Below are 19,214 nucleotides of genomic sequence, written 5' to 3' on the forward strand. Positions count from 1 at the left end.
GTTAACAAGTAATTTTAATAGGTTATTCCATTGTTGGTTAATATTATTACATTATCGAACCTGCCCTAATTAGGTCATGACAGTAAAACAATAAAATACATAATTACTTTAATACTATAATACCTAATACACACAGCGTTCACCATGTATCCTTGTCATCTATGTACGTCACGATCGATCGGATTACATCGAAATCGACCATTTGGAAATGATACTTGAGATCATCGATGAAAGTCAGTGCGTTTTTCACAGTTTGCAGGCGATTGTGCACTGATCCGCATTCGGTGGGAACTCTTCCGGTTCCAGAGTCATCCGGTTGGTGGCTATGCATTGGAGACATGCGTTAACCATGCTCAGATTATCCCGGAGCTGGTTAATAACGTCGTTTACGGCAACATCGTTGCTGCCGAGGCGGTCGATGGCGGCCAGCAAATTCACGAGGTCTGGATCGTCTTGGAGGCGTAACAGTTGCTGGAAATCTACTAGCAAGTCGTGCCATTTTTTCAAGTAATCTTCTCGCCGTCGACCCTTTAACTCATTGACGTACAATAATTGTTTCCACGTCAGCCGGTATATGATACCTTTAAACACACTAAAGACCCCATTGTAATGTCTCTTGATGCTAAACAACCCATTCGTTGGGGAGTACAATTGCAAGTGCGCGTACAACCAGTCTGTTTGTAATAATTTCACCGTGTCGTACCATATGACTTTTACTCCGTATGAGTTTAACAGCATGGACATGAGCGTTTCGTTCGTGCCTAGATCGATGATAAACAGCTGTCTATACCTCAGCGCTTCGTACCGCGTCCCGTACGTAAATTGTGCGTTGTTCGCGCTCAGAATTATGTCAAAGTTGTCACAGTTGTTTAACACTTTGATTTGGGTATACTGAAATGTAGGTTTGCCCTTTTGCATGACAGCCACCTGCTGCTCGTACCATATTTCGTACGAATCAAACCAATTGTCCGGTCGACAACCTTCATCCATCAATTCGTTATGCAAACTGCCAATCACGTAATCGTGGATGATCATCAGTCTGTCCTTGGCTGCCGTCTGGTGGGCTTCGTTATGGTTTTCGACGAAATTGTGTTTGTAAAAACTTTGCACCGTTCTGTCGTACAAAAGTAGCAGCCACAAAAAAACGATTTCCACGTCGGCCACGCCGTAAAGTGTGCATATCACCGCTCGGATGTTGAAGGTGTTCATTTGACCGATTGGAATTCTGATGGAAAGTTTTATATCTTTCAGGATGAGTTGTATTAATCGCATGTGCGTCAGTCCAGCAAACAGATAAATGCATTTCAAATCTCTGTACCGTTCTGCCCTCGTCGGGTTTGCCGTCATGTTAAAATAGTAACCGGTTGTCAGCGATAGTACTGGCGGGCCTAATGTGGTCATCAGGCTTAACAAAGCTACTAGAGTCAGAGCGATTGTCGTTGGGGATAATTTTGAAAGCGTCATTTCGTCGACAATCAGCACCTAGTCTCAATATTGAATTGTAACTAAACTGTCAATTTTACGTGTATTGTGTTATTGTAACAAATTTTTTTTTTGTTTCGGGCGACAAAAATTATTTACAGAAACCAGATTTTTTCCATAACGCCATGTTGTTTTACCACACCAACGCCTAGAGTTAGTCTTATACTTATTTAGTAAACTTGTTTTTTTCATATACTTTTATGCTGTTTAACTTTAAAAAAAAAAACAAAAATACTGTATCACACACATAGCTATACAGCACATAGATTCTAAAATGTTACAACTAAACTCGCATAATTAGTTAGTATTATTAATATTTTCCTAATGTTTGGTTGAAAATATTTTATTGATATAGGTTCATTCCATACTAGGTCACCTGATGTGTGTGCGATTGGATCTTCTAAATATTCCTAATTAAGAAAAATAAAGTATAAAAGCCAGTACCGTGGGATTGGGGCTTAGTGGTGACTGGGAGGTAACAAGTTTACAGGAATTTGTAAATCTGAATGTGTTAAAGTCACTTTCGAGTAAACGCTTCGATACAAATCAGTAGTTCGTATTTTTAAGCCAGTATAGTTTAAATCAAGCATAGTGTAAACCAGCTAAGTAAGAAAGTATTAAATTGAAGTGCTGTATTTACAAATAAGCATCAAAGCGTTTATTTGCAAGTGATTTTATCCGAGAGGACTAGTACAGTAGAGTACAGGCAAAATGAAATCAAAGCATTAAGGGAACGGAAAGATCATATTATGACTACAGGAATTATTATAAAAGTGATAAAAGTGAATAAAATTACTTGGTGGTCAATCTGAATAATAAGAATGACATGCATAATGAAATAGGATTGAGGTTAAATGCTGCAAATAGATTTTAGTGTTAAAGGTGTAATTTCATTAGTAAATGTATACAGTCTATACATAATTACTGCTACCAGTAATATATTGTACCTACACACTCTGCAAAATAAACGCTACATGAATAACTATGGTAATAGAATGTACAATTTTAAAATACCTACATTAAAAAAGACAACCACTTATTTGATTAAAAATGAAAATATTTGTACCGTATTAGTTAGGGTTTGTACCTTATTAACAAAAAAATAAATAAATTTAACTACACAGGGTGGATCAATCAGTCAACATTTTCATTTAACTATTCTGAACTCTTAAAGTTCTTTAAAATATGTACGTTACTATTTAAGTTTTTAAAGTCTTATAGAATAAATTGAATAAGATAAAATAAATTACTTTGTTTAATATTGTAAAAAACAATATAAGGTTTCACCAATAAGAAAATTACAAAATGTGTATTATTTTAAATGTAAATAAGTATCTTATCCTTAATGATTTTCCTAGTATCCTATACGTGTATCTATAATCATATAATTATTGGCCCCATATTATGTATGATATGTTTGAACGAATAAACGGTTTAGACCAATTTCAAGTATTTTCATAATAATATTTTTTATATTTTTTTAATAGTAATGAAAAATACGGCTGATAACAAGTTTTACAAGATGTCCCTTGTTAACATGTAATTTGAATAAGTTGTTAACACTATTAATTATCCAACATGATTTTTTATACTTTTTTTTAAAAATAATATTAAATTAGTAACAAGATTCAAGTGGTTTCAGTGGTTAACAATTAATTTGAATAGGTTTTTCATAGGTGGTTAATACTATTTAATTTTAGAAACTGCTTTAGTTAGGTCATGAAAATAAAACATTATCTGACAATAAAATATTTAATTACATTAATGCTCTATAATATAATACACACTACGTTTACCATGTATCCTCGTCGTCTATGTACGTCACTATCGATCGGATTACATCGAAATCGACCCTTTTGAAAAAGAACCTAAGATCAACGAAGAAAGCTTGTGCGTTTTTCACGGTATTGCAGTCGATTGCCGCTTGGCCGGTCGTGTCCTGATCCGCACTCGGTGGGAACTCTTCCGGTTCCAGAGTCATCCGGTTGGTGGCTATGCATTGGAGATATGCGTTAACCATGCTCAGATTACCCCGGAGCTGGTTAATAACGTCGTTTATGACTACATCGTTGCTGCCGAGGCGGTCGATGGCAACCAGCAAATCCACGAGGTCTGGATCGTCTTGGAGGCGTAACAGTTGCTGGAAATCCACAAGCAAGTCGTGCCACTTTTTCAAGCAATCTTCTCGGCGTTGACCCGTTAACTCATTGACGAACAATAAATGTTTCCACGTCAACCGGTACATGATGCCTTTGAACAGACTGAAGATCCCGTTGTAATACTTCTTGATGCTGAACAACCCGTTCGTTTGGGAGTACAATTGGCCGTGTGCGTACATCCAGTCTTGTTTAAGTAATTTCATCGTGTCGTACCAGATGACTTTTACGCTGTATGAGTTTAACAGCATGGACATGTACGTTACATTCGTGCCTAGATTGTTGAGAAACAGCTGTCTGGACCTCAGCGCTTCGTACCGCTTCCCGTACGTAAGTTGTGCTTTGTTCGCGTTCAACAGTGTTTGCAGCTCTCGACAGATGTCTGACACTGCTTTATGGGTATTGTAAAAATCAGGTTTGCCGCTGGGCATTGAAGCCGCCTGCTCTGCGTACCAGTTTTCGTACGAGTCAAACCAGTTGCTTGTCGGACAACCTGAACCCCACAGTTCTTTTTGCATTCTGCCTACCACGTAATTGAGGACGGCCATTATTCTGGACCTAGTCAACGGCAGGTCGGCTTCGTTATTGTTGTAAAGAATAAAACACGGCACCGTGCACAAGTACAAGAGTTGCAGCCACAACGAGCCGATTTCCACGTCAGCCACGTCGTACAAAGTGCATATCACCGCTCGGATGTTGTATTGACACCCTAGACCGCATGGGATTCTGAGGGGAACGTTTGTGTCTTCCAGCATGAGTCTCGTTAATCGCAGGTACGTAAGTCCAGCAAACAGATAAGTGCATTTCAAGTACCGGTTGGCCGTATTTGGGTTTTCGTCCGTGCCGTAACCGGTTGTCAGCGACAGCACCGGCGAGCTGCATGAGACCAACAGGCTCAACAAGACCGCTAGGATCAAGACAATCGTCTTTGGCGATAATTTTAAAAGCGACATTTCTTCGATAATTCACACCTAGATACGATACTCTACTGTAAGATTTGTTTTTTTGGTTTAAAACTCGGTCGCTAAACATTTACAGAAAACAAATTTTTTCTTTAATGCCATTTTTGTAAACTTGTTTTTACACATATTGTTGTTATTTAACTTAAAAAAAATACAAAAATACTGTATCACACATACTATTTACACACACAGCACATTTCAAGATTCTAAAATGTATTACTACTGAACTCGCACAACGAACTAGTAATTTTAATATTTTCCAAATGTTTATATCTACACCTATATATTATTCAATACTTCTATATTTATCAAAATGATTTTATTCTGTACAATTCTTTAATCAAAGGTTTTCGTTAAGCGTTAGGACAAATAATATGTATGCTGCATTCGAATTTGGAATTCTCTAGTATTTGTATATTCAAACTTTACAATCTGCTTTAAACAAAATAATTGTTTAAGTATAATGTCTTAGGTGATGTAGGTTCGGTGTTATGAAGACTGATCATTACACATACTCCGGTAAAGCCTTGTCGTTGAAACTGTTAATCGTTATACGTTATGATTGAATATTGCCATAATATTTTATAAGTGATAAAACAATAATAGGTTTTAGATAATGAAAGTATTTATTTAATTTTAATTTACCTTTTACAGAAACGTCAAGTCTTTTAAAGTTATATTTTTTATATTTTTTTTTTATAACAATGTCGTACGTCTAATAAATTATTAACACGTTTTGCAAGATGTCACTTGTTAACAAGTAATTTGAAAAGGTTGTTGATACAATTTAATTTTAGAACCGGCTTTTGTTACGTAATAAAAATATAACACTGCCTGACAATACAATATATTATTACATTAATACTATATTACCAAAAACACACACCATTCACCATGTATCCTCGTCGTCTATGTACGTCACGATCGCTCTGATGACATCAAAATCGACCATTTAGAATTCGTACTCGAGATCATCGATGAAAGTCTGCGCGGTTTTCACGGTATTACAATCGATTGCTGCTTGGCCGGTCGTGTCCTGATGCGCACTCAGTGGGAACTCTTCCGGTTCCAAAGTCATCCGGTTTGTGGCTATGCATTGGAGATATGCGTTAACCATGCTCAGATTATCTCTTGACTAAGCAAATTATTAAGATATACAATCAACTTTTCAGTACTAATACAGTAATGACACACATAATATTATAACTCATAATAATGATTTCACAACAAAATAATAATTTAATTTAATTGTTGAAGAAAATATGGTTTTAAATAAATACAATTATAAATTATTTCTTACAATCAAAATTGTATAAGATAGAGACATACGATAATCAGATGCAATGAACTCTAGGCTTGAATAAATTATAAAATAAATATTATATGTCCAATATATTACATTTTTAAAAACAAGTACAATCAACAATTTATGATAGTTACACCTTAGATTTAGAATAGATGTAATAATTTCTTATAATTAGAATATTTTGTAAGGTTTTTGGGGTTAGGGACATACGTAGATCACTGGCAGTAAACGTATAGAAAACCGTTTTTACTTCAGACATGTGACAATATAAAACAATAAATCTTTTGTTATCAATTGACATGTAACCAAAACACACAGTGTCCCCAATTATGAAAAGCTGAATGGCTATAGAAAACAATTATTTAGAAAAAAAAACACTTTTGCGGTATTTAAAACATGTTTTGGACATGCTTTAGTTAGGTCATGAAAATATAACACTGCCTGACAATACAATATATTATTACATTAATACTATATTATCTAATACACACACCGTTCACCATGTATCCTCGTCGTCTATGTACGTCACTATCGATCGGATTACATCGAAATCTACCATTTGGAAATGATACTTGAGATCATCAATGAAAGTCTGCGCGGTTTTCACGGTATTGCAGTCGATTGCCGCTTGGCCGGTCGTGTCCTGAACCGCGCTCGGTGGGAACTCTTCCGGTTCCAGAGTCATCCGGTTGGTGGCTATGCATTGGAGATATGCGTTAACCATGCTCAGATTATCCCGGAGCTGGTTAATTATGTCGTTTATGGCTACATCGTTGCTGCCGAGGCGGTCAATGGTGACCAGCAAATTCACGAGGTCTGGATCGTCTTGGAGGCGTAATAGTTTCTGGAAATCCACTAGCAAGTCGTGCCACTTTTTCAAGCAATATTCTCTTTGTTGACCCGTTAACTCATTGACGTACAATAAATGTTTCCACGTCAGCCGGTACATGATACATTTGAACAGACTGAAGATCCCGTTGTAATATTTCTTGATGCTAAACAGCCCGTTTGTAGGAGAGTATAGTTGCAAGTGCGCGTACAGCCAGTCTTGTTGTAGTAATTTGAACGTGTCGTACCAGACGACTTTTATGCCGTATTTGGTCATCAGGTTGGACTTGATCGAATGGTCGACGCCCAGATTGGTGATGAATAGTGGTCCGGCCTTCATCGCTTCGTATCGCGTTCCGTATTTGGATTCCGCTTTGTTCGCGTACAACAGTTTGCCCAGATCGCCGCAGTTGTTTAACACTTCCATTTTGATATTGTAAAATGTAGTTTTGCCATTTGGCATTTCAGCCGCCTGCCGCAACCTTTCTTCGTACGAATCGAACCAATTGCCCGTTCGACAACCGTCATTCAATAATTCGTTATGCAAACTGCCAATCACGTAATCGTGGATGACCATCAGTGTGTCCTTGGCCGCCGTATGGTGGGTTTCGTTATTGTTTTTGACGAAATTGTGTTTGTAAAAACTTTGGATCGTTCTGTCGTACAAAAGTAGCAGCCACAACGAACCGATTTCCACGTCGGCCACGCCGTACAGTGTGCATATCACCGCTCGGATGTTGAAGGTGTTCAATAGACCGATTGGGATTCTGATCGGAATTTTGATATCTTCCAGGATGAGTTGTATTAATCGCATGTTCGTCAGTCCAGCAAACAGATAAGTGCATTTCAAATCTCTGTACAGGTCTGCTCTCGTCGGGTTTGCCGTCATGTTAACATAGTAACCGGTTGTCAGCGATAGTACTGGCGGGCCTAATGTGGTCATCAGGCTCAACAAGGCCACTAGGCTCAAAACAATCGTCGTTGGCGATAACTTTGAAAGCGTCATTTCGTCGACAATCAGCACCTAGTCTCAATATTGAATTGTAACTAAACTGTCAATTTTACGCGTATTGTGTTACTGTAACAAATTTTTTTTTGTTTCGGTCGACAAACATTATTTACAGAAACCAGATTTTTTCCATAACGCCGTGTTGTTTTACCACACCAACGACTAGAGTTAGTCTTCTACTTATTTAGTAATCTTGTTTTTTCATATACTTTTATGCTGTTTTACTTAAAAAAAAAAAAATACTGTATCACACACATAGCTATACAGCACATAGATTCTAAAATGTTACAACTAAACTCGCATAATCAGTTAGTATTATTAATATTTTCTGATCGGCCCTCGATGGGAACTTATGAGGACTGAGTATTACACATACTCGGGTAAAGCCTTGTTGTTGAAACTGTTAATCGTTAAACGTTATGATGAAATATTGCCATAATATATTATAAGTGATAAAACAACAGTAGGTTTTAGATTTTAGAAGTATTTTTTTAATTTTAATTTACCTTTTACAGAAATGTCAAGTCTTTTATAATTATATTTTTATATTTTTTTTAATAATAATATTAAATACGGCTAGTAAATAATTAACAAGTTTTACAAGATGTCCCTTGTTAACATGTAATTTGAATAAGTTGTTAACACTATTAATTATCAAACAAGTTTTTTTATTGGTTTTTTTTTTAAATAATGTTAAATTAGTAACAAGATTCAAGTGGTGTCAGTGGTTAACAATTAATTTGAACAGGTTTTTCATAGCTGGTTAATACTATTTAAATTTAGAAACTGCTTTAGTTTGGTCATGAAAATAATACATTACCTGACAATACAATATATTATTACATTAATACTATATTACCAAATACACACACCGTTCTGGCTATAGACTATAGGCTATAACTGGCTATAGAAAACAATTATTTAGAAAAAAAACACTTTTGCGGTATATAAAGCATGTTTTGGACATGCTTTAGTTAGATCATGAAAATATAACACTGCCTGACAATACAATATATTATTACATTAATACTATATTATCTAATACACACACCGTTCACCATGTATCCTCGTCGTCTATGTACGTCACTATCGATCGGATTACATCGAAATCGACCATTTGGAAATGATACTTGAGATCATCAATGAAAGTCTGCGCGGTTTTCACGGTATTGCAGTCGATTGCCGCTTGGCCGGTCGTGTCCTGATCCGCACTCGGTGGGTACTCTTCCGGTTCCAGAGTCATCCGGTTGGTGGCTATGCATTGGAGATATGCATTAACCATGCTCAGATTATCCCAGAGCTGGTTAATAACGTCGTTTATGACTACATCGTTGCTGCCGAGGCGGTCGATGGCAACCAGCAAATCCACGAGGTCTGGATCGTCTTGCAGGCGTAATAGTTGCTGGAATTCTACTAGCAAGTCGTGCCACTTTTTCAAGTAATCGTCTCGGCGTTGACCCGTTAACTCATTGACGTACAATAAATGTTTCCACATCAGCCGGTACATAATGCCTTTGAATAGACTAAAGACCCCATTGTAATGTTTCTTGATGCTAAACAACCCATTCGTTGGGTTGTACAATTGCCAGTGTGCATAGAGCCAGTCTGTTTGTAGTATTCTCATCGTGTCGTACCAGATGACTTTTACGCTGTATGAGTTTAACAGCATGGACTTGAGCGTATCGTTCATGCCTAGATTGTTGAGAAACAGCTGTTTAGACATCAACGCGTTGTACCGCGTCTCGTACGTGGATTCTGCGATATTGGCGTTCAACAGTCTGTCCAGCTTGAGGCAGATGTTTAACACTGCTTTATGGGTATAGTAAAAATGAGCTTTACCCACCGGCATTAAAGCCGGCCGCCGCGCGTACCATTTTTCGTATGAGTCAAATAGATTGCCAGATGGACAACCGGCAGCTGACAGTTCTATTTGCATTTTGCCTATCACGTAATGGAGGATGACCAACAGCCTGGCCGCCAGCTCCTTGGGATTTCGTTCGCGCTTGTTGTAGGGGACAAAACCCTGCATCGTGCTCGCGTACAAGAGTTGCAGCCACAACGTGCCGATTTCTACATCGGTCACGTCGTACAAAGTACATATGACCGCTTGGATGTTGTAGTGACCCACTAGACCGCGTAGGACTCTGATCGGAACGTTTAAGTCTTCCAGCATGAATTTTGTTAATCGCAGGTACGTCAGTCCAGCAAACAGATAAGTGCATTTTAATTCTCTCTACCGGTCGGCCATATTTTGGTTTTCGTCCGTGCCATAATCGTAACCTGTGGTCAGCGATCTTAATGTGGATATCAGGCTCAACAAGACCACTAGGCTCAGAACGATTGTCGTTGGCGATAATTTTGAAAGCGACATTTCGTCGATAATTCACACCTAGATACGATACTCTACTGTAAGGTTTGTTTTTTGGGTTTAAAACTCGGTCGCCAAACATTATTTACAGAAACCAAATTTTGTCTTTAATGCCATGTTCATAAACTTGTTTTTACGTACAATTTGTTGTTGTTTAACTTTAAAAAAATACAAAAACACTTCTAAAAAATACATCACACATTCTATGCACACACATAGCACATTTCAAGATTATAAAATGTTGCTACTGAACTCTGAACTACTGTTACTACGAACTAGTATTTTTTATTTTTTCCAAATGTTCATATATATATATATTATTATTATTACAAGATATTACAATATCTTTATATTTGTCAAAAAATATTTGTTGGAATTATAAACCAAACACCATATTATATTACATAGTTAGTAGGTCGATATAATTCTTAGTAAGCATATTTTATACTCCGTGTATACCGAGTATTTAATTATTGTTATTGGAAGAGGGTCGTCGTTTTTACTTAAACGTGTTCACATATTGATATTAAAAATGTTATTTGTTGTACTTATTCAACCCTTTTATTATTTGATACGCTTCTGAATAAGGATTTTATTCTAACAATATTATTCTGTAAAATGCTTTAATCAACATTTTTTGTAGAGAGTTAGGACAAATAATATGTAAATTTGTATGCTGCGTTCGAATTTGGCCATACAAATTATCTAGTATTTGTTAATAAAGAGTTTAAAACTTTTAACAAATACAAATTTGTTGTATATTTAGCGCGTATTGTATGTTATAATTAAATTTATTGATTTTATAAAATGTATTTTAAATAGATTATATTATTGTAAATTTTTGATGTAACTAAATTCAGATTTAATGTAGAAGTAGTAAAAAAAATGTTTATAATTGTAATGTTATAAAATAAAAACTAAAAAATTCTGAGTTAAGTTTTGTGATTTTTCGAGCCTTTAAAAAAAAAATCATTGTATCCACATTACAAGCGGTTAAATAGGCACATGTATACATGTCTTATGACCGAGAAAATGTCAATTTAAGTGTTGCTACATTTCTAATTTTCTGATTTTAAAATCTTTTTTTTTTTGTTGGCGTATAGTTTGTTTAGTAGTTTTTTAATATTTGGCCTTAATCAATTTATTGGCAACATTCACTTTGTGGTCGGAACCAGAAATACCGTAGCAGACATGTATGAGAAAACAATGAAATTACAATTTATTTGGTCGACTTACGCGGACCAAACGGAGCAGAACTAACTCCAACTTCAACTACAACTCCATCTACACCCGAATCCCTATTCCCTACCCCATTGCCATCCCCATCCCCAACCCCATCCTCATCCCCAACCCAATAACATATCTCTAATCCCTTATCAGATAATTATTTATCAGTTCTTTCATTCAAAAAACAACAGCTACATCGCGCCACACTTACAATTTTCTACGGTAACGCTCAGCATCACGCACGCACAGATTTTCGTAGTAAACCCCCAGCCAAAAAATATTCTGATGTCAAATTTGGTCATTTTGCCGACTTTCTGCATCTAGACGCAATCTAAATTGTAAGGTTAATTGTTTGGTTTTAAAACTAGGTCACCGAACATTTTTTACAGAATCCATATTATAATATAACCATATAATTATATAAAAGCTCCGATAGCGAGATAATTGGGCCATGTGAATAAGCTAAATGTTGACTTATTTTATAAAAATAACTTTCCACTTTTTTATATGTATCTTAATAATGTTATAAATAGCTTATGATTATATTCTACTAGTCCGTTTTTTTATTACTTATTATAAACCTATTCTTTTTTTCAGAATTTTAGATTTACACTAAACGATCTTGTACTATAATTTTTTCTTGGGCATTGCCCGTTTAAACAAAAAATAATACAAATATTTTCTCTTTAACGCTTAGTTTGTTTACCACACCTACGCCTAGAATTTGTCTTATATATATTTCCTAAGCTTATTTTTTTCATATAATTTTATGTTATTTATTGAAAAAAAATACAAAAATTCTGTATCACATATACTATGCACACACAGCTCAATTGTAGATTCTAATATGTTATTACTAAACTATTAAAACCATCCCGGTGGTATATTAATTTTTCACGAAAACAATATTATTTAGGCTTGATAAAAATAATAAATAACCAAATTTCACAAGGTGTCAGTGGTTAATAAGTAAACTGAATAGGTTTTTCGTAGGTGGTTAATACTATTTAATATTTGAACATGCTTTAGTTAGGTCATGACAATATAACTTGACTGACAAAAAAATACATAATTACATTATTACTATAATACCTAATCAACACAACGTTTACCATTTATCCTCGTCGTCTATGAACGTCACGATCGCTCTGATGACATCAAAATCGCCCATTTGGAATTCGTACTCGAGATCATCGATGAAAGTCTGCGCGGTTTTCACGGTATTGCAGTCGATTGCCGCTGGCCGGCCGTGTCCTGATCCGTACTCAAAAGGGAATTCTTCCGGTTCCAAAGTCATCCGGTTGGTGGCTATGCATTGGAGATATGCGTTAACCATGCTCAGAGTATCTCGGAGTTGGTTAATAACGTCGTTTATGACTACATTGTTGCTGCCGAGGCGGTCAATGGCGACCAGCAAATTCACGAGGTCTGGATCGTCTTGGAGGCGTAACAGTTGCTGGAAATCCACTAGCAAGTCGTGCCATATTTTCAAGTAATCGTCTCGGCGTTCACCCGTTAACTCATTGACGAAACCCCGTTGTAGTATTTCTTGATGCTATACAACCCGTTCGTAGGAGAATATAGTTCCCAGTGCGCGTACTGCCAGTCTTTGTGCAGCAATTTATACGTGCCGTACCAGACGACTTTTACGTCATACGCGGTTAGCAGTTTTTTCTTAAAATTTTTGTATATGCCTAGGTTGTTGAGAAACAGTTGCCTGGATTTTAACACACTGTACCGCTTCTCATGCGTAAATTCCGCATTGTTCGTGTCAAACAGTCTGCCAAACTCGTCGCAGTTGTTTAACACTTCCATATTGGTATAGTGAAATGTAGGTTTGCCGTTTTGCATGACAGGCACCTGCCGCTCGTATCATATTTCATACGTATCAAACCAATTGCCCGGTGGACAACCTTCAGCCATCAATTCGTTATGCAGACTGCCCGTCACGTAATCGTGGATGACCACCACTCTATCCTTGGTAGGTTATGTCCACAGTGTTATATCCACAGTGTGCATATCACCGATCGGATGTTGTAGCGTCTCACTAGACTGACCTCATGTTTGGTCCAGTTTTTTTTGTTATCCAGCATGAGTTTTATTAGTCGCATGTGCGTCAGTGCAGCAAACAGATAGGTGCATTTTAAATCTCTGTATTGGTCTGCTCTCGTCTGGTTTACCGTCATGTCATAACGGTAACCGGTTGTCAGCGATAGTACTGGCAGGCTTAATGAAGCCATCAGGCTCAACAAGGTCACTAGGCTCAGAACATTTGTCGTTGGCGAGAATTTTGAAAGCGTCATTTCGTCGACAATCCGCGCCTAGTCTCGATTTAACAGTTAATTGTACGCGTATTGTGTTGCTGTAACAAAGTTTATGTTGAATTTCTGGCGACAAACATTATTTACAAAAACCAGATTATTCTGTAACACCATGTGTTTTTACCACACTTATACAAATAATATGTAAACTAGTATGCTTAAATTTAACAATTTTAAACAATATTTCTACAACTTCTACATTAGGTAATTCTGAATTTAGTAATATCAAATGTTTATATGTGTGTACTCAACGTTTATCAGCAAAGATAGATTATCATATTAACAGGCTGTTCAACTACACAAGAACAGCATTAAACAGTGTCTTTTCTTATAGTATTGACTATTGTTGAAAGTAGTTCCTTATAGTTTGTAAGTGTAGAAACTAAGTAATAAACTTATTCTTTTTTATAATATCATTTTTTATAAAACGAAATTTATAAAGATATTTAAAATTTTGTCTTTAACTAGTAGTCTAACAAGGCAAAAAAAATAATTGCAATTATTTTCAGAGATACTAAGTATCTTATCCTTAGTGGCATATCCTTGATGAATATCACTCTGTAATATACCACGTTTACACACACTCGGGTAAAGCCTTGTTGTGGAACTGTCAATCGTTAACGTTTTGATGGAGGACTGCCATAACATATTATAGGTGATACAAAAACAGTAGCCTGTAGATAATGAAGTTTTTTATTTAAATTTTACAGCAATTTCAAGTATTTTTATAATAATATAATAAAGTTACTTTTAAATAATCGAACCTGCTTTGGTTGGATGCTGATAATATAACATTGCCGACAATACAATATATTATTAGATTAAAATTATATTACCAAATGCACACAACGTTTACCACTTATTCTCGTCGTCTATGTACTTCACGATCGATCGGATTACACCGAAATCGACCATTTGGAATTCGTACTTAAGATCATTAATAAATATTTGTGCGTTTTTCACGCTGTTGCAATAGATTGCCTCGCCGTTTATGAAGTGAACCACTCTCGGAGGGAAATCCTCCGGTTCCAGAGTCATCCGGTTGGTGGCAATGCATTGGAGATATGCATTAATCTTGCTCAGCTTTACCCGGAGCTGGTTAATAACGTCTTTTATGAGTACGTCGTAACTGACGAGGCGGTCGATGGTGACCATCAAATCCACGAGGTCTGGATCGTCTTGGAGGCGTAACAGTAGCTGGAATTCTACTAGCAATTCGTACCACTTTTTCAAACAATACTCTCTTTGTTGATCCGTTAACCCATTGACGAACAATAAATGTTGCCACGTCAGCCGGTACATGATGCCTTTGAACAGGCTAAAGATTCCGTGGTAATATTTCTTGATGCTAAACAAGCCGTTCGTAGGGGAGTATATTTGCCAGTGCGCGTACTGCCAGTCTTTTTGTAGTAATTTGAACGTGCCGTACCAGACGACTTTTACGTCATACGAGGATAACAGCTTGTACTTGAGCACTGGGTTGATGCCCAGGTTGTTGAGAAACAGTTGTGTGGACCACAACGCGTCGTACAGCGCCCCAAACGTGAATTGTGTGTTGATGGCGTTGTGTGTCAAAAGTATGTCCAAGTTGTAGCAGTTGTTTAACACTTCCCATTGGGTAAAGTAGAAATGAGGTGTTTGGCTCGGCATGCATAGCACCTGCCACGCGTACCATTTTTTGAATGAATCGAACCAATTGCCCGGTCGACAACCGTCAGCCGTCAATTCGTTTTGCATTTTGCCTATCACGTAATCGTGGACGGCCACCAGTCTGTCCACGGCCGCAGTCCGGTCGGCTACGTTGTCTTTGTCGACGATAAGTTGTTGGTGATAACACTTCACTGTGCTCATGTACAAAAGGAGCAGCCACAATACGCCGATTTCCACGTCGGCCACGCCGTACAGTGTGCATATCACCGCTCGGATGTTGTAATTGACCAATAGCTCGACCGGTGTGCTGGTAGGTATGTTTCGATCTTCAAGTATGATTTTTATCAATCGCATGTGTTTCAGTCCGGCACAAAGATATCCGCATTTCAAATCTTTGAACCGGTCTGCCATCGTCGTGTTTGCCGTCATGTCATGATAGTAACCGGTTGTCAGCGATAGTACCGGCGGGCTTAATGAGGCCATCAGGCTCAACAAGGCCACTAGGCTCAAGACAATCGTCGTTGCAGATAATTTTGAAAGCGTCATTTCGCCGACAATCGGCACCTTGACTCGATATTGAATAGTACCTAAACTGTTAATTGTCCGTGTTATTGTAACAACGTTTTTTTTTTTTTTGGCTATAGGCGCCAAATATTATTTACAGAAACCATATTTTTTCTACAACGCCATGTTTGTATACCACAACCACGCCTAAGTGTAATCTTATAACTATTTACTAAACTTGTTTTTTCATAAATTTTTTAATATTTAACTAAAAAAAAAACCAAAAACACTGTATCAAATGTACTACGCACACACACAGGCCATCTTCAAGATACTAAAATGTTACATCTGAACTCGCACAATGAATTAGTATAATTATTATTATTCTCCGAATGTTTGGTGAAAAATATTATAATGTTATAGTTCTAAATATATAATTTTGTTTGGTAGTAACATTTGTATATCAACAAATGTTACTACTGAACTCGCACAACGAACTAGTAATTTTAATATTTTCTAAATGTTTATATCAACATATATATATTATTCAATATCTTTACATTTATCAAAATAGTATTATTCTGTAAAATTCAATTATTTGGACAAATAATATGTATGCTGCATTCGAATTTGGAATTAAAATTTATCTAGTATTTATTATTAATTAAACTGTATATCCAAACTTAACAAACTGCTTTAGACAAAATAATTGTTTAAATGTAATGTCTTATGTGATGTAGGTACGGTGTTATGAGGACTGAGCATTAAATGCATACACTGAACACATTACATACTTCAATAAATAAATAGCGAGAACAACATTGGTATACTTAACCGGTTAAAAAAATTGCATTTATTTTAAAGATACTGAGTGTCAAATCATTAATGAATACCACTGTAATGTACTCGGGTATAGCCTTGTCGTTGAAACTGTTAATCGTTATACGTTATGATGAAATATTGCCATGATAAATTATAAGTGATAAAACAACAGTAGGTTTTAGATAATATAAGTATTTTTTAAATTTAAATTTACCTTTTACAGAAATGTCAAGTCTTTTATAATTATATTTTTTATATTTTTTAAATAACAATATTAAACACAGCTAGTAAATAATTAACAAGTTTTACAAGATGTCCCTTGTTAACATGTAATTTGAATAAGTTGTTAACACTATTAATTATCAAACAAGTTTTTTTATTGGTTTTTTTTTTTAAATAATGTTAAATTAGTAAAAAGATTCAAGTGGTGTCAGTGGTTAACAATTAATTTAAACAGGTTTTTCATAGCTGGTTAATACTATTTAAATTTAGAAACTGCTTTAGTTTGGTCATGAAAATAATACATTACCTGACAATAAAATACATAATTACATTAATACTCTATCATATAATACACACTACGTTTACCATGTATCCTCGTCGTCTATGTACGTCACGATCGATCGGATGACATCGAAATCGACCTTTTTGAAAAAGTACTTAAGATCAACGAAGAAAGCTTGTGCGTTTTTCAAGGTATTGCAGTCGATTGCTGCTAGGTCGGGCGTACCCAGATTCACACTCGATGGGAACTCTTCCGGTTCCAGAGTCATCCGGTTGGTGGCTATGCATTGGAGATATGCGTTAACCATGCTCAGATTATCCCGGAGTTGGTTAATTACGTCGTTTACGGCTACATCCTTGCTGCCGAGGCGGTCGATGGCAACTAGTAAATTCACGAGGTCTGGATCGTCTTGAAGGCGTAACAGTTGCTGGAATTCTACTAGCAAGTCGTGCCACTTTTGCAAGCAATCTTCTTGTCGTTGACCCGTTAACTCATTGACGTACAATAAATGTTTCCACGTCAACCGGTACATGATGCCTTTGAACAGACTAAAGATCCCGCTGTAATACTTCTTGATGCTAAACAACCCGTTCGTTGGGGAGTACAATTTCCAGTGTGCGTACAGCCAGTCTTGTTGTAGTAATTCTATCGTGTCGTACCAGATGACTTTTACTCCGTATGAGTTAAACAGCATGGATATGATGTTTACATTCACGCCTAGATTGTTGAGAAACAGCTGTCTGGACTTCAGCGCTTTGTACCGCGTCCCGTACGTGATCTTCGCGTTGTTCGCGATCAATAGTGCATTCAGCTCTTGGCAGATGTTTAACACTGCTATTTGGATACGGTCAGAATCAGGTTTGCCGCTCGGCATAAAAGCCGCCTGCTCCGCGTACCAGTTTTCGTACCAGCCAAACCGGTTGCCTGTTGGACAACCCGAAGTCCAGAGTTCTTTTTGCATTCTGCCTATCACGTAATTGAGGGTGGCCATCATTCTGGACCTAGCCATCGGCAGGCCAGCTCCGTTATTGTTGTGAGGTATAAAACACGGCACCGTGCATAAAAACAAAAGTTGCAGCCATAACGAGCCAATTTCCACATCGGTCACATCGTACAGTGTGCATATTACCGCTCGGATGTTGTAGCTGCACCCCAGACCGATTGGGATTCTGAGAGGAACGTTCGGGTCTTCCAGAATGAGTCTCGTTAATCGCAGGTACGTAAGTCCAGCAAACAGATAAGTGCATTTCAAGTACCGGTTGGCCGTATTCGGGTTTTCGTCCGTGCCGTAACCGGTTGTCAGCGACAGCACCGGCGAGCTGCATGAGGCCATCAGGCTCAACAAGACCGCTAGGATCAAGACGATTGTCTTTGGCGATAGTTTTAAAAGCGTCATTTCTTCGACAATTCGCATCTAGTCTCGATACTAAGTTGTGTACAGTTTCATTTTCGGGTTCAAAACTCGGGCGTCAAACATTATTTGTATGAACCATATGTTTTTATACCGCCATGTTTGTTTTCCACACCTACGCTTATGGGTAATCTTGTATTTCTTTAGTTGAATTGTTAACTCGTTTTTACATAAATAGTTTTGTCTTTAAACTTAAAAAAAATACAATAAAGCTGTATTACACATACTATGCACACACACAGCATATTTCAAGATTCTAAAATGTTACTACTGAACTCGCACAACGAACTAGTAATTTTAATATTTTCTAAATGTTTATATCAACATATATATATTATTCAATATCTTTACATTTATCAAAATAGTATTATTCTGTAAAATTCAATTATTTGGACAAATAATATGTATGCTGCATTCGAATTTGGAATTAAAATTTATCTAGTATATGTTATTAATTAAACTGTATATCCAAACTTAACAAACCGCTTTAAACAAAATAATTGTTTAAATATAATGTCTTATGTGATGTAGGTTCGGTGTTATGAGGACTGAACATTAAATGCATACACTGAACACATTACATACTTCAATAAATAAATAGCGAGAACAACATTGGTATACTTAAACGGTTAAAAAAATTGCATTTATTTTAAAAATACTGAG

The 19,214-nt window shown here is 36.5% G+C and overlaps 1 protein-coding gene across 1 annotated transcript; it reads right to left on the minus strand.

The window, feature by feature from the left end:
- Positions 1-8,460: 8,460 nt before the first annotated feature.
- On the minus strand, positions 8,461-18,725 carry LOC126843602 (uncharacterized). Its single transcript, XM_050581227.1, has 2 exons — positions 17,165-18,725; positions 8,461-8,563 (listed from the first exon to the last, which is right to left on the minus strand). The coding sequence occupies exon 1, from the start codon at positions 18,552-18,554 to the stop codon at positions 17,220-17,222; it is 1,335 nt and encodes a 444-aa protein (XP_050437184.1). The 5' UTR covers positions 18,555-18,725; the 3' UTR covers positions 8,461-8,563; positions 17,165-17,219.
- Between the last annotated feature and the right edge of the window lie 489 nt (positions 18,726-19,214).

Source organism: Adelges cooleyi, unplaced genomic scaffold (assembly GCF_023614345.1).
Source record: "Adelges cooleyi isolate 19-005CV unplaced genomic scaffold, UGA_ACOO_1.1 ACOO_flye_CR_arks_rails_tigmint_CR_PRNA_574, whole genome shotgun sequence".
NCBI lineage: Eukaryota > Metazoa > Arthropoda > Insecta > Hemiptera > Adelgidae > Adelges > Adelges cooleyi.